This window comes from Desmodus rotundus, chromosome 3 (genome assembly GCF_022682495.2).
Source record: "Desmodus rotundus isolate HL8 chromosome 3, HLdesRot8A.1, whole genome shotgun sequence".
In the NCBI taxonomy this organism is placed as follows: Eukaryota; Metazoa; Chordata; class Mammalia; order Chiroptera; family Phyllostomidae; genus Desmodus; species Desmodus rotundus.
The window spans coordinates 184,567,679-184,586,610 of NC_071389.1; the positions used below are offsets into that span (position 1 = coordinate 184,567,679).

At 50.1% G+C, this 18,932-nt stretch overlaps 1 protein-coding gene across 10 annotated transcripts in view; it reads right to left on the minus strand.

Annotated features, from left to right (window-relative positions):
* Positions 1-731: 731 nt before the first annotated feature.
* The window catches only part of ANKS1B (ankyrin repeat and sterile alpha motif domain containing 1B), an 805,832-nt gene continuing 787,631 nt past the window's right edge, over positions 732-18,932 (minus strand). For 6 of the 10 annotated variants that reach the window (XM_053921934.2, XM_024579128.4, XM_053921938.2 and 3 more), the window contains 2 exons: positions 6,117-6,284; positions 732-2,628 (listed from right to left, as the gene is read on the minus strand). In XM_053921934.2, the coding sequence (XP_053777909.1) occupies positions 2,518-2,628; positions 6,117-6,284 (279 nt within the window). In that variant the 3' untranslated portion in view covers positions 732-2,517. Of the gene's footprint in view, positions 2,645-6,116; positions 6,285-18,932 lie in introns of all 10 variants that reach the window. The other 4 variants (XM_024579129.4, XM_053921939.2, XM_053921940.2 and 1 more) reach the window with 2 other exon arrangements.

An 18,932-nucleotide genomic window follows, 5' to 3' on the forward strand; every position in this document is an offset into this window, starting at 1 on the left:
AGCTGGCACGTGTGTGTTAGGGAAAATGAAAGGATTGATGAGTGTTGTTCTGGAATGTCTGTGTCCCCTCACAATTCCTATGTTGAAGCCCTAATGGGCCTGTGGGAGACAATTAGGGCTAGAGTCATAAGGGTGGGGCGCTCATGATGGTGTTAGTGCCCTTCTAAGAAGTGACCCCAGAAAGCTTGCTGCTCCCCACCCCTGGCTCATACACACAAAGAAGAGGTCACATGAGCACACAGCAAGACGGCAGCCACCTGCAAGCCAAGAGAAAACACTTTCGAACGAAACCCACCTTGCCGGCTTGGACTTGCCAGCCTCCAGAACGGTGAGACAGGAATTTGTTGTTTAAGCCGATCAGTCTCTGATATTTTGACGTGGCGGCCTGAGCTACGACAACCATGCAGGGGTTTTACGCAACCTGCCATCTGTTATCCTGTGAAAGTGACCCAGGCCGTGGTCCTGCCTCTTTTAGAAACCTCTGTTTTGTCAGTTCCTCCTCACAGCCCACTTCAATATTTCAACAAAGACAATGGGGGCATTTGGGCTGAAATTCAAGCTTTAATGGCCACTGTATCTTTCTTAGACAGGGTGAACTTGGAAATGAGCAAACTTGCTCATTAACTTTGCCAATTAAAAGACCCCTTTAGCTCTACGTGCTGAGAAGGCTGGTCCTTTGGTTCCGTTCCTGAAGGGAAGCAGGAGGCGCACAGAATGATGCCGAGCGCCACTGGCTGTACAATCTCCTTTTTATTTTGTGTGCTTTTTTATAGGGTATAAATAATGACAAAAATTACAAAATTTATAACTGGAAGCCCAAGCATATTTACACATATATTTCTGTTTCAGCAAAGCTACTATTCACTTTGCTCCTATACAGTTTCCTCTTGGTACCATATATGTGTTATTTTACTCTCCATTTACTACATACATATCAACAGTGAATAGGCAAAGTATGTACAAGGAACTGTTCAGTTCAAGTAATTTAATATTATATTAAAATTCTTCCACACTGAACTAAAACCATATACATTTGTCAGTTTGAAATAAAATGTAATTATCTTCCAAAACTCACCAAATGATGAATGTAACTGATAGTCTCAAGTTTAAAATAATGTTGGTTAATTAAAAAAAACAACATTAAGACAACCCCACAATTTTTCAATATCGCTATAATGAACTTCAAAATGATTCACAATATGATCGGTTAGAACAGTATACATTAAAATGTTATTTTTTTCCTATAGTGATATTGGTACTGTTTATATAATTTGATTCTACATAAATATACATTATGGTATTTATCATACAAATACTCCACAGAGACATTAAAAAAATTAAAATACCTTAATGAAATGTAAGTAAATTTTATTTAATCAAATAGTAAGCAAACATTTATTTATTCTTCTGTTTCAAGAAAAGAGTTTATTACTTTGGAATCTCTTCTTTTTTTTTTTTATATTTAGTTTTTTCTAGAAAACAAATTTTTGCAATAGAATTTTATTAACACCTTTCTCAAACAAGGTTTCCATGACAGAAATCTTGACAGCAGGAGCCCTAGATGTTTATGTTTTTAAACATGTTCTTTAAAACACTGTGAAGATTAAAAAAGCAATCTTTGCAGGCTCATGGCTGCGTCAGCCCTTCGGGTCGGACGCGGCTGCTTGCCCCAGCCTCCTGCTCTGGCGAGAGTCGCCCGGACCTTCCCACGCCCCAGCCTGTCCTCGTCACAGGAACAGTAGAAATTTAGTTATTTGAAATGAAACCAGAAACATCCCTCACGACTAGCCTAGTTTTCTTATCAATGCATTAATGAAACATTCTTTTAGTAAAAATATTTAATACAAGACACGTTTTTTGTGCATAATAAATTCCTCTGTGTGAAATCGTTTGTAAATTTTGAATCAGTCCATAGATGTAAAGGTTTCTGTATCTGACAGAGTTGATCATTACATAAAAAAATCCCCACAAAGATAGAAATCGGGAGGAAGGATTTCCCGGCCACTGTGGGGGTGGTTTTTGTCCTGTTGCATGAACGATACTCAGTGAGTGGTAAAGGACTTTACAGATGCTTTATGGGGTGGCTCTGTTCTGACTCTACCTTTAGAACTGCTGACAGTGAAAAACCCACGATTTTTATACTTTTAGGCAGTATTAGAGAACCCTTGTACTTTTTTTCTTTTTTAAGGTGTTATCCCCAGCCGCAGCAAAGCAAATGTTGGGGCCAGGTCATTAGAAATACCTTGGGTGGCGGCAGGGAGGGGAGTCTGGAGTGGGCGAAAATCCCAACTCATGCCTCTCAGGGTTTACGGCTGGAAAGTCTCGGTTGCGCTTTCTGTCTTGTCACTGGTGCAGAAAGAACGTCCCCAGGAACGGCCAGTGGCCTGTCGCCCACGACAAGGCCACACAAACAGAGCAGTCTTCCTCCTTGGCTGGGTGGAAACGGAGGAGGGAAGGAAAGCCTGCTCTGGACTGCTCGGCGTGCAAGGCACCACAAGGGCAGGAGGGTGGTGAGTATCAGAAAATCGTGGTCTCATACTTGGTGTTAATTCCCCTCTTGGCTTCTTGTCCCGGCTCCACGATCCACGGCAGATTGGCCAGAGTCTTTTGCTCAGATGGGTCGATCTGCTTTAAAAGAGAAAGGCTAATGCCTGTTATGTGGTACCTGTACGGGGGTGCCGGCATGCAACCTAACGCTGCTCGGAGACCGACACACCGCCCTGGCCGGACTTCAGGGATGTTGGTTGTGAGAATTGTTTATTTGTTCTTTTGACCACATTTATTGCATATGGACCTGCAGAAGGGGCAGTGAACAAGACACAGCGCTTGCTCTTGAAGGTACATGGATGGGGAGCAGACACAAACACTTGGATATGAGGACTGAGACGGGAGGGGGTTGGGGAGGGGTCCACAGGAAAGCCACTGACCCCATGTCAGGGAGCCAGGGGGACTTCCAGGAGGCGGTGAGCCAGGTGAAAAAACTCCATGTGTCTCAAGCCTCCAATATTTCCATCACAGAATAAATGCAAAGTCCTCAAGGTGACCTAGGATGGCCCTGCCTGCCTTTCTTCACTCCAGCCACACTGGCCCCTCTGCTGTCCTTGAGCACCCAGCCCACGCCTGGGGCCCCTGCTCAACTCGTCTGCTCTGAGGGACGCTCTTCTCCAGACCCCTGCATGCTCTACACCCTAGTGTCCTTCAGGTGGCGGCTCACACAGCACCTCCTCACCTGTGTGCCGTATAAAACAGTGTCCCAGCGTTCCTGCTGTCCTCTCACTATTCTGTATAATCCGTATGCCACACACACTATTTATTCATTCTCCACTACAGTGTGTGCTCGTGAAGGTGGTGCTTTGTCTGTCTGTTCTGTTCACTCAAAATTCGAAAAGTTCCTGGCAACCCAGAACTGGTAGGCACACGATGAACACTTGTTCACTAGGCAACATTCAAAGGATGCAGTAGTGTCTAAACGGAGAGCTGAAGGAAAGCAAGAGTGTGCTGGTGAAGGCAGGGCAGGGGGACAGCATGTGCAAAGTCTCTGGGAGGAGGGAAAGTGGCCCGTTTAGGGCTTGTAATCAGTTCGCGGAGGGGAGGGGAGGGGAGGGGAGGGGAGACGAGGTGAGCAGGGCTCTGTTAGGCTGAGCCTTGAACCAAATCAAGCTGAGCTATGGAGTGGTTAAACTGTCCCTGGCCCTGTGCACACAAAGCCAGACCTCTCAAGAGGGCCTGGGCGCATTCTCACCCAACTGTTGCCTCATCCTTGGGTGTTTCCATGTCTGCCTTGGCCCTGGTCCCCAGGAACACTGGGCAAGGGAACGGAGAGAGGCCTCTCCCATCTCTCTTGCACAGTGAGTTTGGAATCTTCCAGAAGGCTGTGAGATCCATGCCCATCAGCTACCTTCCAACAAGGTTTGGTTGTATCGCCGTAAGGCTGCGGGGAGCATTTCACAGGTTTTCAGGAATCATGAGTATTTCTCAGCGATAAACAACGGGAACCGAGGGAATGGAATGTGGACACCAGTCGAGGGGAACAGGGTCTGCGCAGTACATCAGTATCATTATTCACTGTATGTTCTCACATTTCTCACTGAGGCCTTTTAGATTAGTTTCTCTGAGCTGCTCTGGCGCCCGACCCTCAGCGCCCTCCAGCAGAGCCTGTGGGACCAGAGTGACGTGAGACAGGCACCTGCTGTGAACAGATTCCCCCAGCCCGCACGAGAATGAATACAACTGTCTAAAAGAAATCACGAAAGGATTCTGAAAATTCCTGGAGAGCTAACTCATATTTTTTTATAGGGGAAGACAGACAATAAATCTCCACTTATAATGCTGCACAGAATTAAAAGCAGGTGATACGCCTGAGTGGGACGAGCGTGGCCCAGAAAAAGCCTCTTCCTGTGGCTGAGACCTGAATGGCAGAGTCGGCCATGCAGAAATCAGGGGACACTGTGCCAGGTGGCGGGGACAGGTGGGACAAAGGCCCTGGGCGGGAGCGAGCTGTGTCTTCCAGGAACAGGAAGGCCTGCACATCACGGAGAAGTGCGGTGGGAGGGTGTGGGCTTTAGGGAGCTGGCAGTGGCGCTGTGATCTGGTCTGTGTTGAGAAGACGCCCCCACAGTGCTGTGAGGAGGAAGGGAGGCTGCTAGGAGGTGCACTTTTGTGGTTTTGGAGAGCAGGGTGCTGGAACCTTCCCTGGGTGAGAAGAGTGATGGAGGGAAGGAGAGGAGTGGACGGATCCGAGGTTCGTTTCAGAGGTTGAGTGGACAGAAGCCGCTCACGGGTGGGGTGCAGGGCCCAGGGGGAGCCAGGAATCAAGGACGACTTCTAGATTTATGTTGGACAGTGTGGTGAATGGCTGTGTTGTTCACTGAGCTGGAGAAGATGGAGAGAGAGAAGCAGCTCTCGGGAAAACCAAGGATTCTGTTCTAGACACACTACATTTCTGGTGTCAGTTAAACACCCAAGGTGAAGTCTGCATGTGTGAGTGTGCCAGGACTGGGAGTGTGCCAGGACTGGGAGTGTGCCAGGACTGGGAGTGGTGGGGGGGGGAAGGCTGGGTATGGGCTGGGGGGGGGTGCCAGGGCAGCAGAGTGTGGGGTTTGAAGGACAGATTTTCAGAGGACACGCAGTAACTGTGTGGCTTGGCCACGAGGGATGAGCATGGAGTGAATGGCTGAGGCGTGTGCAGGGAAGATCCCAGAAGTGAGCCGAGCTGGCAGAGGACACAGGCCAGGTACTACAGGGACCGTCCCACGAATGATGAAGTTGCCAAGGATGATGACAGGAGCAAAAACCAAAAAGAAGAAAGGCAACAAGCAGCCACGAGGTCGCCAACATTAAAAACGCTACATCTCCCCCATGACCCTGGGGACGGGTTGGAGGAGGAGAGGCTTACAGACAGAAGGCTAGGCCTGCCTGCCTGAGTCCCAGCGTTTCTGGGATGCCAGATGGCAGGCAGCCGGAGCAGGCGCTGGTGGGGAACACTGCAGCTTCTGGGTGTTGCTACTACCAGAGGAGGCCGCTCTGAAGTATGGAAGTCTGCTAAGACAGGAGGATGTCTGTGGAGCTGGTGGGAGGGCGGGGGAGGGAATTCCTGGGGGAAGGCAGACGAGGAGGAGGTGGGGCTTTGGAAGAGTCACCGCTCTGCAGGAAGCCTCAGCTGGGACCCAACGCGGGGCCAGCTGCCTAGTCTCCGCAGCATGGGGCCGCTCTGCTCTGACCGCCTGTGGCCTGTGCCTCTCGCTTCCTCTGGGTACAGCCACCTTCCCGGTGAACCTCTGCCAACCTGTCTGCAGGCCAGGGGCTTGCGAGAGGCTCTGCCCCCGAAGCTGGGACCTTGGGGAGTCCTTCACCAAGGACAGCAGCAGTGCCCAGGCCCCTCAGAGGGCCTCCACGGGAAACAGGACATGGAATTTCCATGGGAGCCTCCAGGTTCAGGCACATGGTCTCCTATACTTTGCAGGAATTGGGTTGGGAGGATGACACATACACATGCCGGGAAGGAGCCAAGGAAAAGATGAAGAAGAGCGGCCCCCCCACCCCACAAGGGCCGGGGCGGCGGCAGCCCCCTTTCCCTCCCGGTCAAGGCTTTCACAGCAGCTGTGTTTTCTACTTACCACTGACTTGCGGATGCTGACGCGGGGCTTGGGGATGGGCTTGGAGGGTTTGTTTTCAAAGCTCTCTGGAAGTGTGGAGGAATGTCCCCCTTTCCTGGCCTGTAGTGCCAGCTGGTAAGCGACTTCAAATGCCTGTCCCAGTGTCAGGATGATTTCGTAGGCTAGATTCTGCAAGAGAAACGAGAGGGCGCTCACTGGGGCAGCCTGCAGGTCAAACGGGGCCGGGGCTGAGGAACCCGTGGGGGGTGACCGGCCAGGGCCTGGAACCTCTCCACCCTCAGGGGCAGTGAGTCCGTGGAAGGCGGAGAGAAAGGGGACACGCAAGGTCCAACGTAGGGTCTGTACGAGTCAGTAGTCACCGAGGGGACTTGCTACAGCCGAGCCAGGGAGCCTACATCACACCCCGCCCTGCAGGGAGCAGGCCCCCACCCCCGGCCCAGGAAAGGAAGGGGTGGCTCTGGCCCCGACAGCACCCCAGCCGCCTGCGCCCGTGTGACAACACCACACACTCCGCAGGAGGTGCTCCTCAGCAGTTTGGGTCTTTTTACCCCAAACATCTGTGACTCCGCGAATACCGCTGAAACACAATCGAAATCTCATTTAGGCGGAGCGGAGAGGCATTAGTCATGCTGGCGTGGCGCCTCCGTTACAGCAGCGAGCATGCAAACAGAGCCAATTAGCCGTCTACTTCTTGAGGCATTTGCTCTCCCGGTGGGTCCACTCCATATTTTATCATCAAATCAGCAAGAGCCAGGAGACTGTGTGTGCCAAGCCGCGCCGGGGAGAAAGGCTCTTTTCCTCAGCCCTCAGTCACTCCCCTCAGGACGCCCTCCAGTTCCCCTCTTCTCCAGATAGCAGCTTTGGTTTCTGCCTTCTCTTCTCAGAAGGGCTCCACCCTGTCTTCTCTCCCGGAGAAAACGTGACGGTGACCCCAAGGTCCCAGCACACTCAGAGTGGTGCCTGTTTGTCACAGCGAGCAGGCGTGGTCTGCCCCCGGTTTTCTTTCTGATGGACGTCCCTGGAATCCGGCTGCTGGTCGTTTTTCATAAACCACAGAAAGATTATTCTGCTTCTGCAATCTGTACCCCCCGCCCCTGCCCCGTCCACCTCCATCAAGCCCATGGAACAGCGTGGCCGCCCCGATTCTCAGGGAAACGGAGTGGGACCGATACCACTTGATGAAGACAGAGTGGGGGGGGGGGCAGGCGGGCTCTCAGAGGCCTCGTGGAAGGGGCCCGGGGATTCCGGGTGGACCAGATTTCCGGGCAATGCCAGACGGCCGTGGTCTGAGACCCGGCAGGGAAAACGCCTTTGAGCGTGGGGTTCGGTTTGACAGAGGACGTGTCTTCCCCTTTGAGCTCCTTGTTGAGAAACGAGGCCCGCACGTGTGCTTCTTGGAGACACTGCACCTTGCACGGCCAGCCGGGCACTTCCCCTGCAATGAACGCCCAGCCGGCGTCTGCCTCCCGGGGTGAGTCCCACTGGCAAGTTGGTGAGGCACCCACAGCCGAGAGCGGGGGAGGGCTGGCCCTCCGACTGCCCACCCTCGCACTCACGTCTTGGTCCCCACTCAGCCACGGGCCCCTCTGAAAGGCAGCCATGGGAAGCCCCGGCTGTTGGTCGAGGTTGCCTGCCACGGAGCTAGTTGGCGTCCATCTGTCAGAGAAACGTGGCAGGTTCTCTGGGGGGGGGCAACTGGACTAAGGGGCAGATGGCAGGTTCAGTGATTCCACACCGTGCAGCCTTTAGGTGCTGGAACAGGGAGCTTAATGAGTGTGAATTCCTTTATCATTCGCCTACAAACAAGTTCCTCAGCAAGATTTACTTAAAGCTCGAGTGTCTTCAAGTGAAAAGTCAACGATGCTCATTTGAGCAAGTGAGATTTTTCACGTGACTATTATGGGAAGTGTAATGGATGCGAAAGGTACAGGGGAGAAGCTCCACCCCTTTGTCTGTTACCAGTGCCGGTGTTAGGAAACCACTGGAATAAGACAGCAGACTGTGGGACTGACACTATCTGCCCAGTGACCTCTCCTGGTCTGGCCTTCCTCCTCCTTGGCGTCTTGCTTCCTGTTTTATTTTAGAAAGCTTCACAGAATTCTTCTTTTATGGTTATGGAGAGTAAAGAACTGGACACTGTTACCTTCCCTACACGCTGTCCCCTGAGTTTGAGGTGTTGATTCTGGATGTCAGGGAGGCCACAGACACGAGATGCAGGAGCCACTGGCCACATGCCGAGTGCTGTGCCACCAACACACCAGGGCACTGAGGGACACACGCTGGTCAGATGGGACCTGGGACACAGTTTGACCAGGGAGGAAGGGTCATTTCTCCTGCTTCTCCTTAGTAACAGCCCCACTTTTTAAAACGGGGAGAGAATTGTTATCATAGCAGGAGATTCTAATGCAACGAGGACAAAGAAATATCAGAGAGGCTTAGGGGCAAGTCCTTGCTTCCTCCTTCCCGCCAGGCTTGCTGACCCCAACGATGCTGGCTGGCACGGACCAGCCCAGTGATGCTGCTGAAAAAACCTGAGGGCCCAATTAGTCCCTGCTTTCAGTATAGCATCCTTGCCACTGTGGGGAGGCTGGAGCCTGAGGCTGTGCCTGGCCCACTACAGGCACTCAGTAGACGCCTGCTGAATAAATGACAAACTGGAGTAATAGCACTACTAAGTTACTATCGGTAGTGCACTAAATTTCTCTCTTTTTAAATGCTTATCTGAGGATGTTTATTGATGAAAGAGAGAGAGAGAGGAGGAGAGAGGAGAGAGAGAGAGAAACACTGATCAGTTGCCTCCCATCTGCACCCCGACTGGGGATTGAACCTACAGCATTTTGGTGTAAAGGATGATACTCTAGTAAACTGACTCACCTGGTCAGGGCCTAAATTTATCTCATTTAAGTCTTACCATAACCATCTGCAGCAGAATATCATTATCCTCATTTTGTAGATAAGGAAATCAAGACTCAGAGAGGTTAAGTAACTTGCCTGACATCACAGAGCTGGAAAGTTACCGAGCTGTCCCCATGGGTGGTAGTCTGTCTCCAGGATGGGTGCCGTGCTCTCTGGTGAGGGGGCGATTCTGCTGCTCCACCTCCTGAGTCTGGATTGGCTTTACCGACTTCCCCAACAGCAGAATGTGGCAGAAATGCCATGCTGGGACCTCCAAGATCAGATCTCAGGGAATCTTGCAGCTCCTACCTGGGCCTCTTGGAACACTCGCTCTGAGGGCAGCCAGCCCTCCGTCAAAAGTCGGCTAACCTGAGATCACCTGCCCCAAAGATGCCCGAGCCGGCTGTGGGGGCGGCTGCCTGGGGAGCAAGAGCAGCCAGCTTGGCCCAGGCTCCCGATACAGAGGGAAGGAGTCACCCTGGATTTTTGAGCTCCAGGAGATGCCACCCGGAGAGGATCCAAGGCCCAGACTGATGGCCGCAGGCCAGCTGTCCCAACATCACAGCCACCTGACGCACCCCAGCGGAGGCCTTGGCGTTGTTGGGCAGAGGAGAGCACACCGCTACATTCTGCCCAAATTGCTGACTCACAGAGCCGTAAACATAATAAAATGGGTGTTGTTTTACACCACTGAGGGTCAGGGTGGTTTGTTAAGCGCCTGGACACCATGCGATCCTAAGGAAGCCTGGCTGCACCCGCATTCAGGCCGCAGGAGGTGGAACTGCCGGTCTCTGAGCTGGGGTGAACGGGATGCAGTCACAGGAGGCCAACCCTGGAGCCGCCCTCCAGCCCTGGCCATGGGGAAGTGTCTGAGACCTCGGCCCATCCTGGTCACAGGCCACAGGAAGCACTAAGGGGTCCCTTCACACAGGCCAACCCAAACCACAGCGCTGAAATGTCCCTTTTAGGTGGCACCATCTCGCTCTCATGTCTAGTTCCTGCCTCTCTTGGGTATAAATTCAAACTCGCTGACCTCACCTCTCAAACGCTGAGACGTGGACATCTCCGACCTTGGCCCCTTCGGCTCCTCCTTGCTTATTGGAAAATTCTTGCCTTGGCCTTTCCAGCATGAGTCTCAGAATTTCTAGAATCACACTTATTATGCTAAGAAGCCTCGAGTATTTTCCACCTTACGTGGACCACCAATGAAAGAAGGTGGCCGGGGGGTGTGGCGGTCGGTGCGTGGGTGGTGGTGCAGGTGTGGGGGGTGATTACTGGGAAGAGCATGCTCTGAGCCTCAGTTTTACCTTAACACGGGGGTAAGATCATATGCAGTACCTTCCTTACTGGGCTGTTCTGGGATCGCTCAGAATAACAGCCCAAGGACAGTACTGCCGACATTTATTATTTACCCAGTGCTCCGCAAGGACTCCCATTCGGTCCTGGCAATGGTCTGTGCCTGGGGCTATTATTATTCCTAGTTTGCCCGTGAGGCAGTAACTTGCGCACAAAGCCAGCACCAGGCTGCGCTGGGGCTGGAGCCCAGGTGTTCCGAAGCACCCTGTTCTCAGCCCCTCCCTCCGCTGTAGAGCCATACTTAAGATGAGAGACTTCTGCAAAGTGTTAAAGCAAGCAAGCAAACAAACAAACAAAAAACTCTGAAAAACACTGACTGCAGCAGCTCCTGGATGACGGATGGATCTTGCTGGGGGTGAGGTGGCCTTGGTCACATGTCAGGACTATAGGAGAGGCAGCCTCCAGGCCACGGCTGCCCTTTGTGACTTGACATGAACCATCAACACAGAGATTCTCACCCCGTAGTGACTCGTCAGTGACATGAAGATGACAAGAGGGAGGCAAGGCCACACTCCCTTTCCAACACAGGCTCTTTAGGGTGGAGAGAGGAAGTCAGAGTTGCCCTGGAAGCCCTGACTCTCCCTCCCCCAACCAGGGGTTTTAATTGGTGGACGAGCTGGGGAGCCGTCCTATTCTAAGGATAGATCCTGATTGTAATCCAGGGAGGCAACCTTGTTTTTGTGATGCCAACTGGAGACTTGTGTAGGCAGCTGTATTTACTGCGGGCCCATTAGCGGCAGCCAGCACTGCATTGAACGCCACACCGTGGGCTGAGCTCCTTCCACCTGTCAGGAGTTGACCCCTGGTGCCCAGCCTGCAGGGAGTGTCCAGGAAGTGCCCACTGAATGGTGTGGGGTAGGGAGGCTCACGGAGAGACAGAGGGCTCTTCCCATTGTCCTCCTGCATCCTACTCACAGGCTGTACCCAGCACACTCATCAGCATGGTGCTAGAAAGACAGCATAGTTTGTGGGAAATCTGTCCCCTGGGAAAAGCTCTGCCCACTAGGCAATTAATCTGTATTAACTGCTGCATCACTAGGAATTTTCTGTGTTGGAAACTCCGGGTTTGAAAATCTTTTTGGCTCGAGGGTTCAATGGCACATTTTCAAGAATATTCATTATAGTGTTTAAAATTTTCATTAATATGGGACTGATTAAGTACTCTACATAGAGACTCAAGGTGGAACACTAAGCAGCCACTGAAAGTGAAAATTGAGTCATCTAAAAAACTAGTTACAAGAAAAGAAGATCAAGGAAAAACTAGTTAAAAGACTAAGTAAAAATGTATGTATACATACAAACATAGGTGGTTTCTGCCCGCGTGCATAGAAAACACAGGTATTATATATCACAATGTTACTAGTAGCTATCACTTATGTGGGAGCTGTGGATGATTTTTCTCTTTTTATACGCCTTTGGATGCTTTAACTTTCTTCAAATGAAGATGAATAATTTTACAATCTATAAAATAAGCCATTTCCATTTTGATAATTAAAAACAAGAGAAAAATCTTCCAGCTCCCAAGAATCTTATTCGTTTTTTATTTGTCACGTTGGGGTTCTCAGTGCCTCCTCCTTCTCTGGCGGAGAGGGTGTTGCCATGGCTCACCTCCATGCACCAGCAGGCTGGCCATTCATTTGGCCAAGAATCTGGTTTAGACACTTCAGTTTTCACGCTGGATGTCAAGTCTAACATCTGCTCAGTTGAATTTTAGAACACCCAACTCTTCCTTCATCCTGGGAGCCAGTACCTGGCCCCCAGGTACTAAGCCACGAGTCGACCCCTCTCCCGTACAGTGTCTCCCAAGCCCGGATGGAGAATGCTCTCTGTGGAGAGTGACTTATGGGCATGCAGTCAGTCCACCCTTGTAGCTGTGCTAGGTTTGATCCCTGCGCCAAGCCAGACCCCATGTGAACTTGAACCCATTCTATTTCCTCTCAGAGGGACAATGAAGCGGTAATTGTGGCAACGACCACAGGGCACTGCCCACTACACCCAGGGACCAGCTGAGTGCTGATGTGATTAAACCTCTAACTTAGCAGAGAAGGAATTATCATCCCTATTTCACATGTGAGAAGCTCACGGTCCGTGAGGTTGATTAACTTGGCCAAGTTCACCCAGCTGGCAAGGGGCAGAGCCAGGATTCAGACCCAGATCTGACTTCAGATGAGCCAGTGTTTTGGGCCCCTGGGCTATGCTTTCAGAAGCCTGCTGGTGTTCTGCCCCCCACCTTCACTGCAGGACCCTCCAAAGAACCATCTTGTGTTTGGGACACGCACAGTATGAATGCTGGGTGAGACCCTATCACACGATAACCCCTCATGAGGACCCAGGACGAAAAGTTCTTTCAGTCTCATTGAAGTTGTTTTTCTTTTTTTGAGAGGATGCGGTATACTCAACAACAAAATATCCAGCATGGGTAATGACTGCATTTCCCTGTTGGCCGCGACCTTCAGGAAGCTGAGAGCCAAATTTGTGGCTGAGCTGTAATGAGGATATAGAACTCTATAGTCTGCATGTTGATGTTAAAATTTTTCCCTTGGTGTTGATCTGCCTTCTAGTCTGTCTTTTTCCCTAATTGAGATCTGCGTGTCTGTCTTTTCAGGCTGATCATACCTATCTGTGCAGGCTGCCTAAATCCTTCATGGAAGGAAGCCGGCATAAACAGTGCCCAGTTGTACACATAAACATTTGTTCGAGAGCTTACTTGCAGGGGCGTCCAACCTGTGGCCCAGGATGGCTGTGAATGTGGCCCAACACAGAATTGTAAATTTACTTAAAACATTATGAGATTTTTTTTTTGTGATTATGTGTTGCAGTGTATTTAATGTGTGGCCCAGAGACCCCAAAAGGTTGGATACCCCTGAATGGCTGAGCAGGTACATCAGACAGAAGGCTCCATATCACCTGGGAGGAGCGACACGAAAGGGAGTGAGCTGAGAGGGGAGGGGACACACAGGGAAAGAGGGCCCTGCTGGCCCAGGCTGGGAGGCTGCTGTTTACAAGCCCACCATTCTGACCTGTCTGCCGGCACTTCCACGAGATTAAAAAAAACCCCACCACCACATTTTAGTGACTGGAATTCAATAGTGTTAATTCCACTGACTAGGGAAGCTACAGGCCCACACCTGGCTATTCTCTGGCCTCCGGGGGTCAGCAGAGGCGACCCCGACTCACACCTGAGGAGGGCACACACACAGACACTCGAGACAAGAGCAGGGAAGCTCCGGGCGAGGTGGAGGCGGAGAAGCCAGCGGCATCACGAGGAGCCTCAGTGGTTCCAGTGCTAGTGGGTCGAGACCACACCCGGCTTCCTGCCTACAGCACCCATCACTGCCACGGAGGAGATGGCACTGAGAAGGGAGTCTGGTCCAGGGGTCCTTTCCACCCTGGGAGCTCCAGACTCTCTGCCTGGAGGCTGTGGTCTGTTTTCCCCCAGCCGACTAGGGACTCGGTTTGGAGATGTGTGTGCGGTGGGCGCGTATTAAACCGCAGCGCAGCACACAAGGGCCAGGCTGCGGGCCCAGCGATCCGCCAGCCCGCGCTCAGCGGCACCAGCACCAGGGCCTGGCTCCCGTCTCAGGGAATGTCCTCAGGGCAGCCATCGCCCCCGAACTGTTCCAAATGGCCAAGCATCTGGCCGGCCTATTATAAACTGGCTTCTGTTTTTAGCAGCACACCCTTCCCCACCTCTCACCTTTGCCTGGTGAGTTACTGCTCATCCTTGAAGACTCACCTGAGGCATTATATCTTCCAGGAGCCTTCTCTGAAGCCCAGTTCCCTGTCTCCAGGGCTCAGTCAGGTGCCCCTCCTCAGGTGGCTCCACAGCATTTAGGTACAGCTGTGCTTACCACAGGGCATTTGTTGGAGGAATTTAGGAATGTTTGTTGAAGGAATTTAGAAAAGGAAGCTGCCTGGTAGGTCCCTAAGATAAAGGGACTAGTACCTTAAGTATAAGATAAGGGTGGCTGGGTGGCCAGAGTCACCTCTTCCCTGCTGTCCCCTCTCCCACTGGCAGATCTGGACGAACAAATGCAGGTACTGCCGCTGGGGGCCTGAAGACACAGAAGAATGTGTTTTGATTTGGGTCCTCTGTGGGGTCTCCAGAAAGAAGCCACATTTCTCTTTTGGCTGTGTTTTGCTTATACTTTTTGTTTTTTAAGGGCTAGGGTAAGCTTCGTCTACAACTTGTTTCACCCACGTCTCGAGGCAAAAATATCTGAGAATATTCTGGGCATATTCACAGAATTCATTGACATCTCCTTAGCTCTACCTATAGTTAGTTCTCTCAAGTGTGAGCCAGAAATTAACCTTGATCAATTACACCTGTAGAAATAAATACTGCCCCATCCCAGGTCTTCAGCATTTAGACGTAAATACTAGGCATTCTGCTAAGATGCCTGTGTGGTCCAGGGCGGACATGTCAACTGGCTGACACGCACATAGCTGCTGCTTCTTTTTTTTTCTGTTCACATTTGAGATAGGCACATTTAGGGCTAATTTCAGTTAACTAAAAAAATCATGAAATTAATATATCCTCCCAATTATAACAGGGGTACATGTAGAAAATTTCAAAAATACACAAAGAAGAAAATAAAAAAACACCTATATAATTCTACTGGTGGGCCCTGGTTGGTGTGGCTCAGTGGATTGAGCGCTGGCATGTGAACAAAGAAGTCTCCAGTTCAATTCCCAGTCATGCCTGGGTTGTGGGCCAGGTCCCCAGTAGGGGGCATGTGAGAGGCAACCACACATTGATGCTTCTCTCCCCCTCTTTCTCTCTCCTTTCTCCTCTCTCTAAAGTAAATAAATACACTCTTTAAAAAAAATAAAATTCTGCTGAGATAGGTACTGTGACATTTTGGTGTATTTTCTTCTTACACTTGTATGTACACACAAATCCTTCTACGTGCTATATGAATATTTATATGTGCGAATTTACAAACAAAATTAGAAACAGACTTTATGTGCAGTTTCACAAGTGGCTCTTTCACATGACATCAAATCACGAGTGGTTTCTGCATGCCATTAAATGTTCTGCAAAAACCGGATCTTCAAAGGTGGCAGGGCCCTGCCACCTTTGAAGGTTCACCCTCATGCCTCACCCAGGGTACGTCAGTGCCCGTGGTCTCTGCAAGACTGGGAAAGGAGGTGGGGTCCTGCTCACCAAACCACAACTTGCTTTTTTAAAATGTCACATTCCAGGTTCCCCATGGAGGTCACCCACTTGTGCTCCATGTCCACCCACCTCCGGTGGCTGGACAGCATCCATCCTGGAGGCACTGGCTCACGAGGGCCGAAGGGAAACATGACCTAACGATCCTAATCCTGTCCTTGGCAGGGATTTGGGGAAAGGTTGTGCAGAGGAGAGGTTTGCTCTATTTCACCCTCTCGCTGCTCTTCAAAAGTAAAAGCTCCCAGCGGAAGCCATGGCTAGCCCCTCACTAACATGTGATGCCTCCCAATGGGGCCCCCATCAAAATCAAACCCATTTTTGTAACCCAGTTGCTGAAAATCTTTCTCAAATGGACACGTCCATTTCCTTGGCTTAGCAAACACAGTAAACATAAGTGACTTTTTCTTGCCTTATTGCACATGCTTGTCTAATGCCCCAAGCTCACCATTCCAAAGTGAATTAATGAGGTGTCACGGCTCCTAACTAACCCCACGTTTGCACAAATTCAATGCTCAGCTCCCAGCCCAGGATGGCCCCGCCCTGCTGGGTGCTGGCACAAGTCCAGAAGAGCACAGAAAACTTTCTACTGCAACAATTTGTTACATCCCCACTTCTCTTACTGAACTGTGAGCCCTGGAGAGCAAGCACCTGGGCCTGCTCGGGGTAGGCACTCAGTAAGTGTTTTGTATGGACTTTGATGTTTTCCTCAGGGGTGGAAGACGGCTGCAGCAAACATGTAAACCAAAAACTGGGGCACACATCCCCACGTGGGGTCTGACAAGAAGGAATACAGCACTGCTCTCCCGTTCTCAGCAGTTAGGGCAGAATGAACACCAGGGGCTGCACAGGGCTCGTGCCGTCTCCTGGAATCTTTGCAACAGCTGCAGGTGGTGGGTGCTATTGTTCTCTCTAGGCTGCAGGTGAGGAAACTGAGGATGGGAGGCATTCTTGCCCAGACGATAAAGCTAAGAAGTGCTGACCTGGGATTGCAAACCAGGCTGATTCTAAAGGCCACACCCCTAAGCACGGAGCTTGATTTTTAGTTATTTGGGAGGGAATTATAAGGAACACATGTATGAATGCTGCAAAACAATTTATAAAAAAAAATTCAGAATGCCTACTTTCTAACTTTACAAAAAAGGGGATCGATTTAAGGCACTTATAACATCTCTTCTCCCCACCCTCTTTCCTCCAAAATAGGGATGAAAAAAAAGTGATTATGATTCTCTGAATATCCACCCACGTTTGACTTTACAGCTTGGTTAATTCACTATGATTTATGCCAATGGAGAAGAAGCATGGATAGATGCAACCCAGCAGTGCTAATTTTTCTCTCTCTCTCTCTCTCTTTTTTGGTGGGGGTTGGGGACAGTGGTGTAAGACTATGGGGCTGGGGGTGCTGCCTGTTTTATTCAATCAGGGCCATTTGCTGCCCCTGGGGTCTTGGGTGCCTCCTGCTACTAGACCTTGTTGATGAGTTTCAGCTGGCTGCAGAGGGTGGGGCAGGGTTTCTACTTTATCTATAGTTGCTACTTTGTAAGTGGGAGACCAGACAGGGCCAAGTGTTACAGTTCAATCTTCAGGATTCTATGCACTTTCACATTTTCTTGTATTGCCATGTACTTTCATAGTATCCTAATGAAATAGGTTGAGGGCCATTTTCAGGTGGAGAAAATGAGAGAAAGAATGAAAGAGGCCTCCGAGCTCCAGGTGCACAGTATCAGTTTGGTTGTCAGAGGTCAACTAATGTCAACAACAGAAGTTCTTTTGCATCTTTAAGTTCCCACTTTGTGCACAACCTCTGCAACATAGGCCGTAAATACCTTTCGTCAGGAACCTCAAACTACTCCAAGGAAATAATCTCAGAGTTTAGAAAGAGTGAAATGGGTGGAGGTGGTCAAAAGGCACAAACTTCCCATTATAAGACAGTAAGTTCTGGGGATAGTAAGTACGGTGTGACCACAGTAAATGACACTGAGTCGCATATTTGGAAGTTGCTCTAAGAGTAGATCTTAAAGTTCTCATCATAAGGAATAAAATCTGCAACTATGTGAGGTGATGGATGTTAACTTATTGTGGTGATCATTTTGCAATATATACGAGGTCTGTCGGGAAAAAGTCTAGCCATTGTTAACATAACGAGGTTGGTTTATGTAACATCGATTCAACCGGGCAGCCAAGAAGAGCGGACTGGAATGTGCATGAGTGAACAAGGAGGACTTCACGGTACTACTCAGTGGGGGCACTAGACGACATTGAGTGAGCACACATATTGTGTGGCCGTCACATGCAAAATGACTGAGTGAGCAGAGCAATGAATCAGCATCAAATTTTGTGTTAAGCTTGAACATTCCTCCCCGGAAACTATTCGGATGATATAGAAGGCTGCAGCTATGGGCAACCGGTGATTGGCAGCTTCATCACAACAACGCACCTGCTCATGCATCACATCTCGTGCAGTTTTTTTGCAAAACATCAAATCACCCAGATAACTCAGCCCCTGTACAGCCCCTGTATCAGGCCCAGATTTGGCACTCTGCCACCTAGCTTTTCCCAAAACTAAAATCCTCTTTGAAAGGGAAGAGATTTCAGGCCATCAGTGAGATTCAGGAAAATATATCAGGGCAGCTGAGGGTGCTTGGAGAAATGTGTGTGGTCCCAATGTGCCCACTTTGAAGGGGACTGAGGCATCATTGTCCTATGTACAATGTTTCTTATATCTTCTTCAATAAATGTCTCTATGTTTGATATTGTGTGGCTGGATGCCTTCTGGACAGACTTTGTAACTGTATCAGATCTTTATGTTGTACACCTAAAGTGAATCTGGAATTCTACGTCAATTATATCTCATTCACACTGGAAAAATATAAAGGGCTCAGGAATTTTAATTTCGTTAAACTGATAAGGAAACTAAGACAAAAACTTGTAGCAGAGCCAAAGTCAGAAATTGGCAGAGGGCTCACTGAACATGGCTGTGTGGTTGACTCTAGTCAACTCGAGTACAGAGTTCTTCCTCTCTCTTTTGGCTTGCTGTTACGCACTGATGGTAGAGTACTATCAAATGTCTGCTGACCGTGTTTTCCCACAGTTTGCCATTTCTGTTTCTCCAGCTGAGCTCCCTTCATGGCCCACATTCAGCCAAGAAAGCCCAGGCAACAGGGAGCTCACCTCCCACCTACACACCCACCAGCACCACGACTCTGACGTATCCTCCACGTTCCCACGCCAGTCTGAGCCACACCAACATGCGCTGCACCCTGAAGATGACAGAACTGGGAGTTGCCAGTAGGAGAAAAGTGAGCAGGGTTAAAAATACCCAACCCTGCAAACGTATTCTTTTATAGAGAAGTGAGAATTAGCAAGGGTCTAGCGTCAGTCACGGCTTTGAT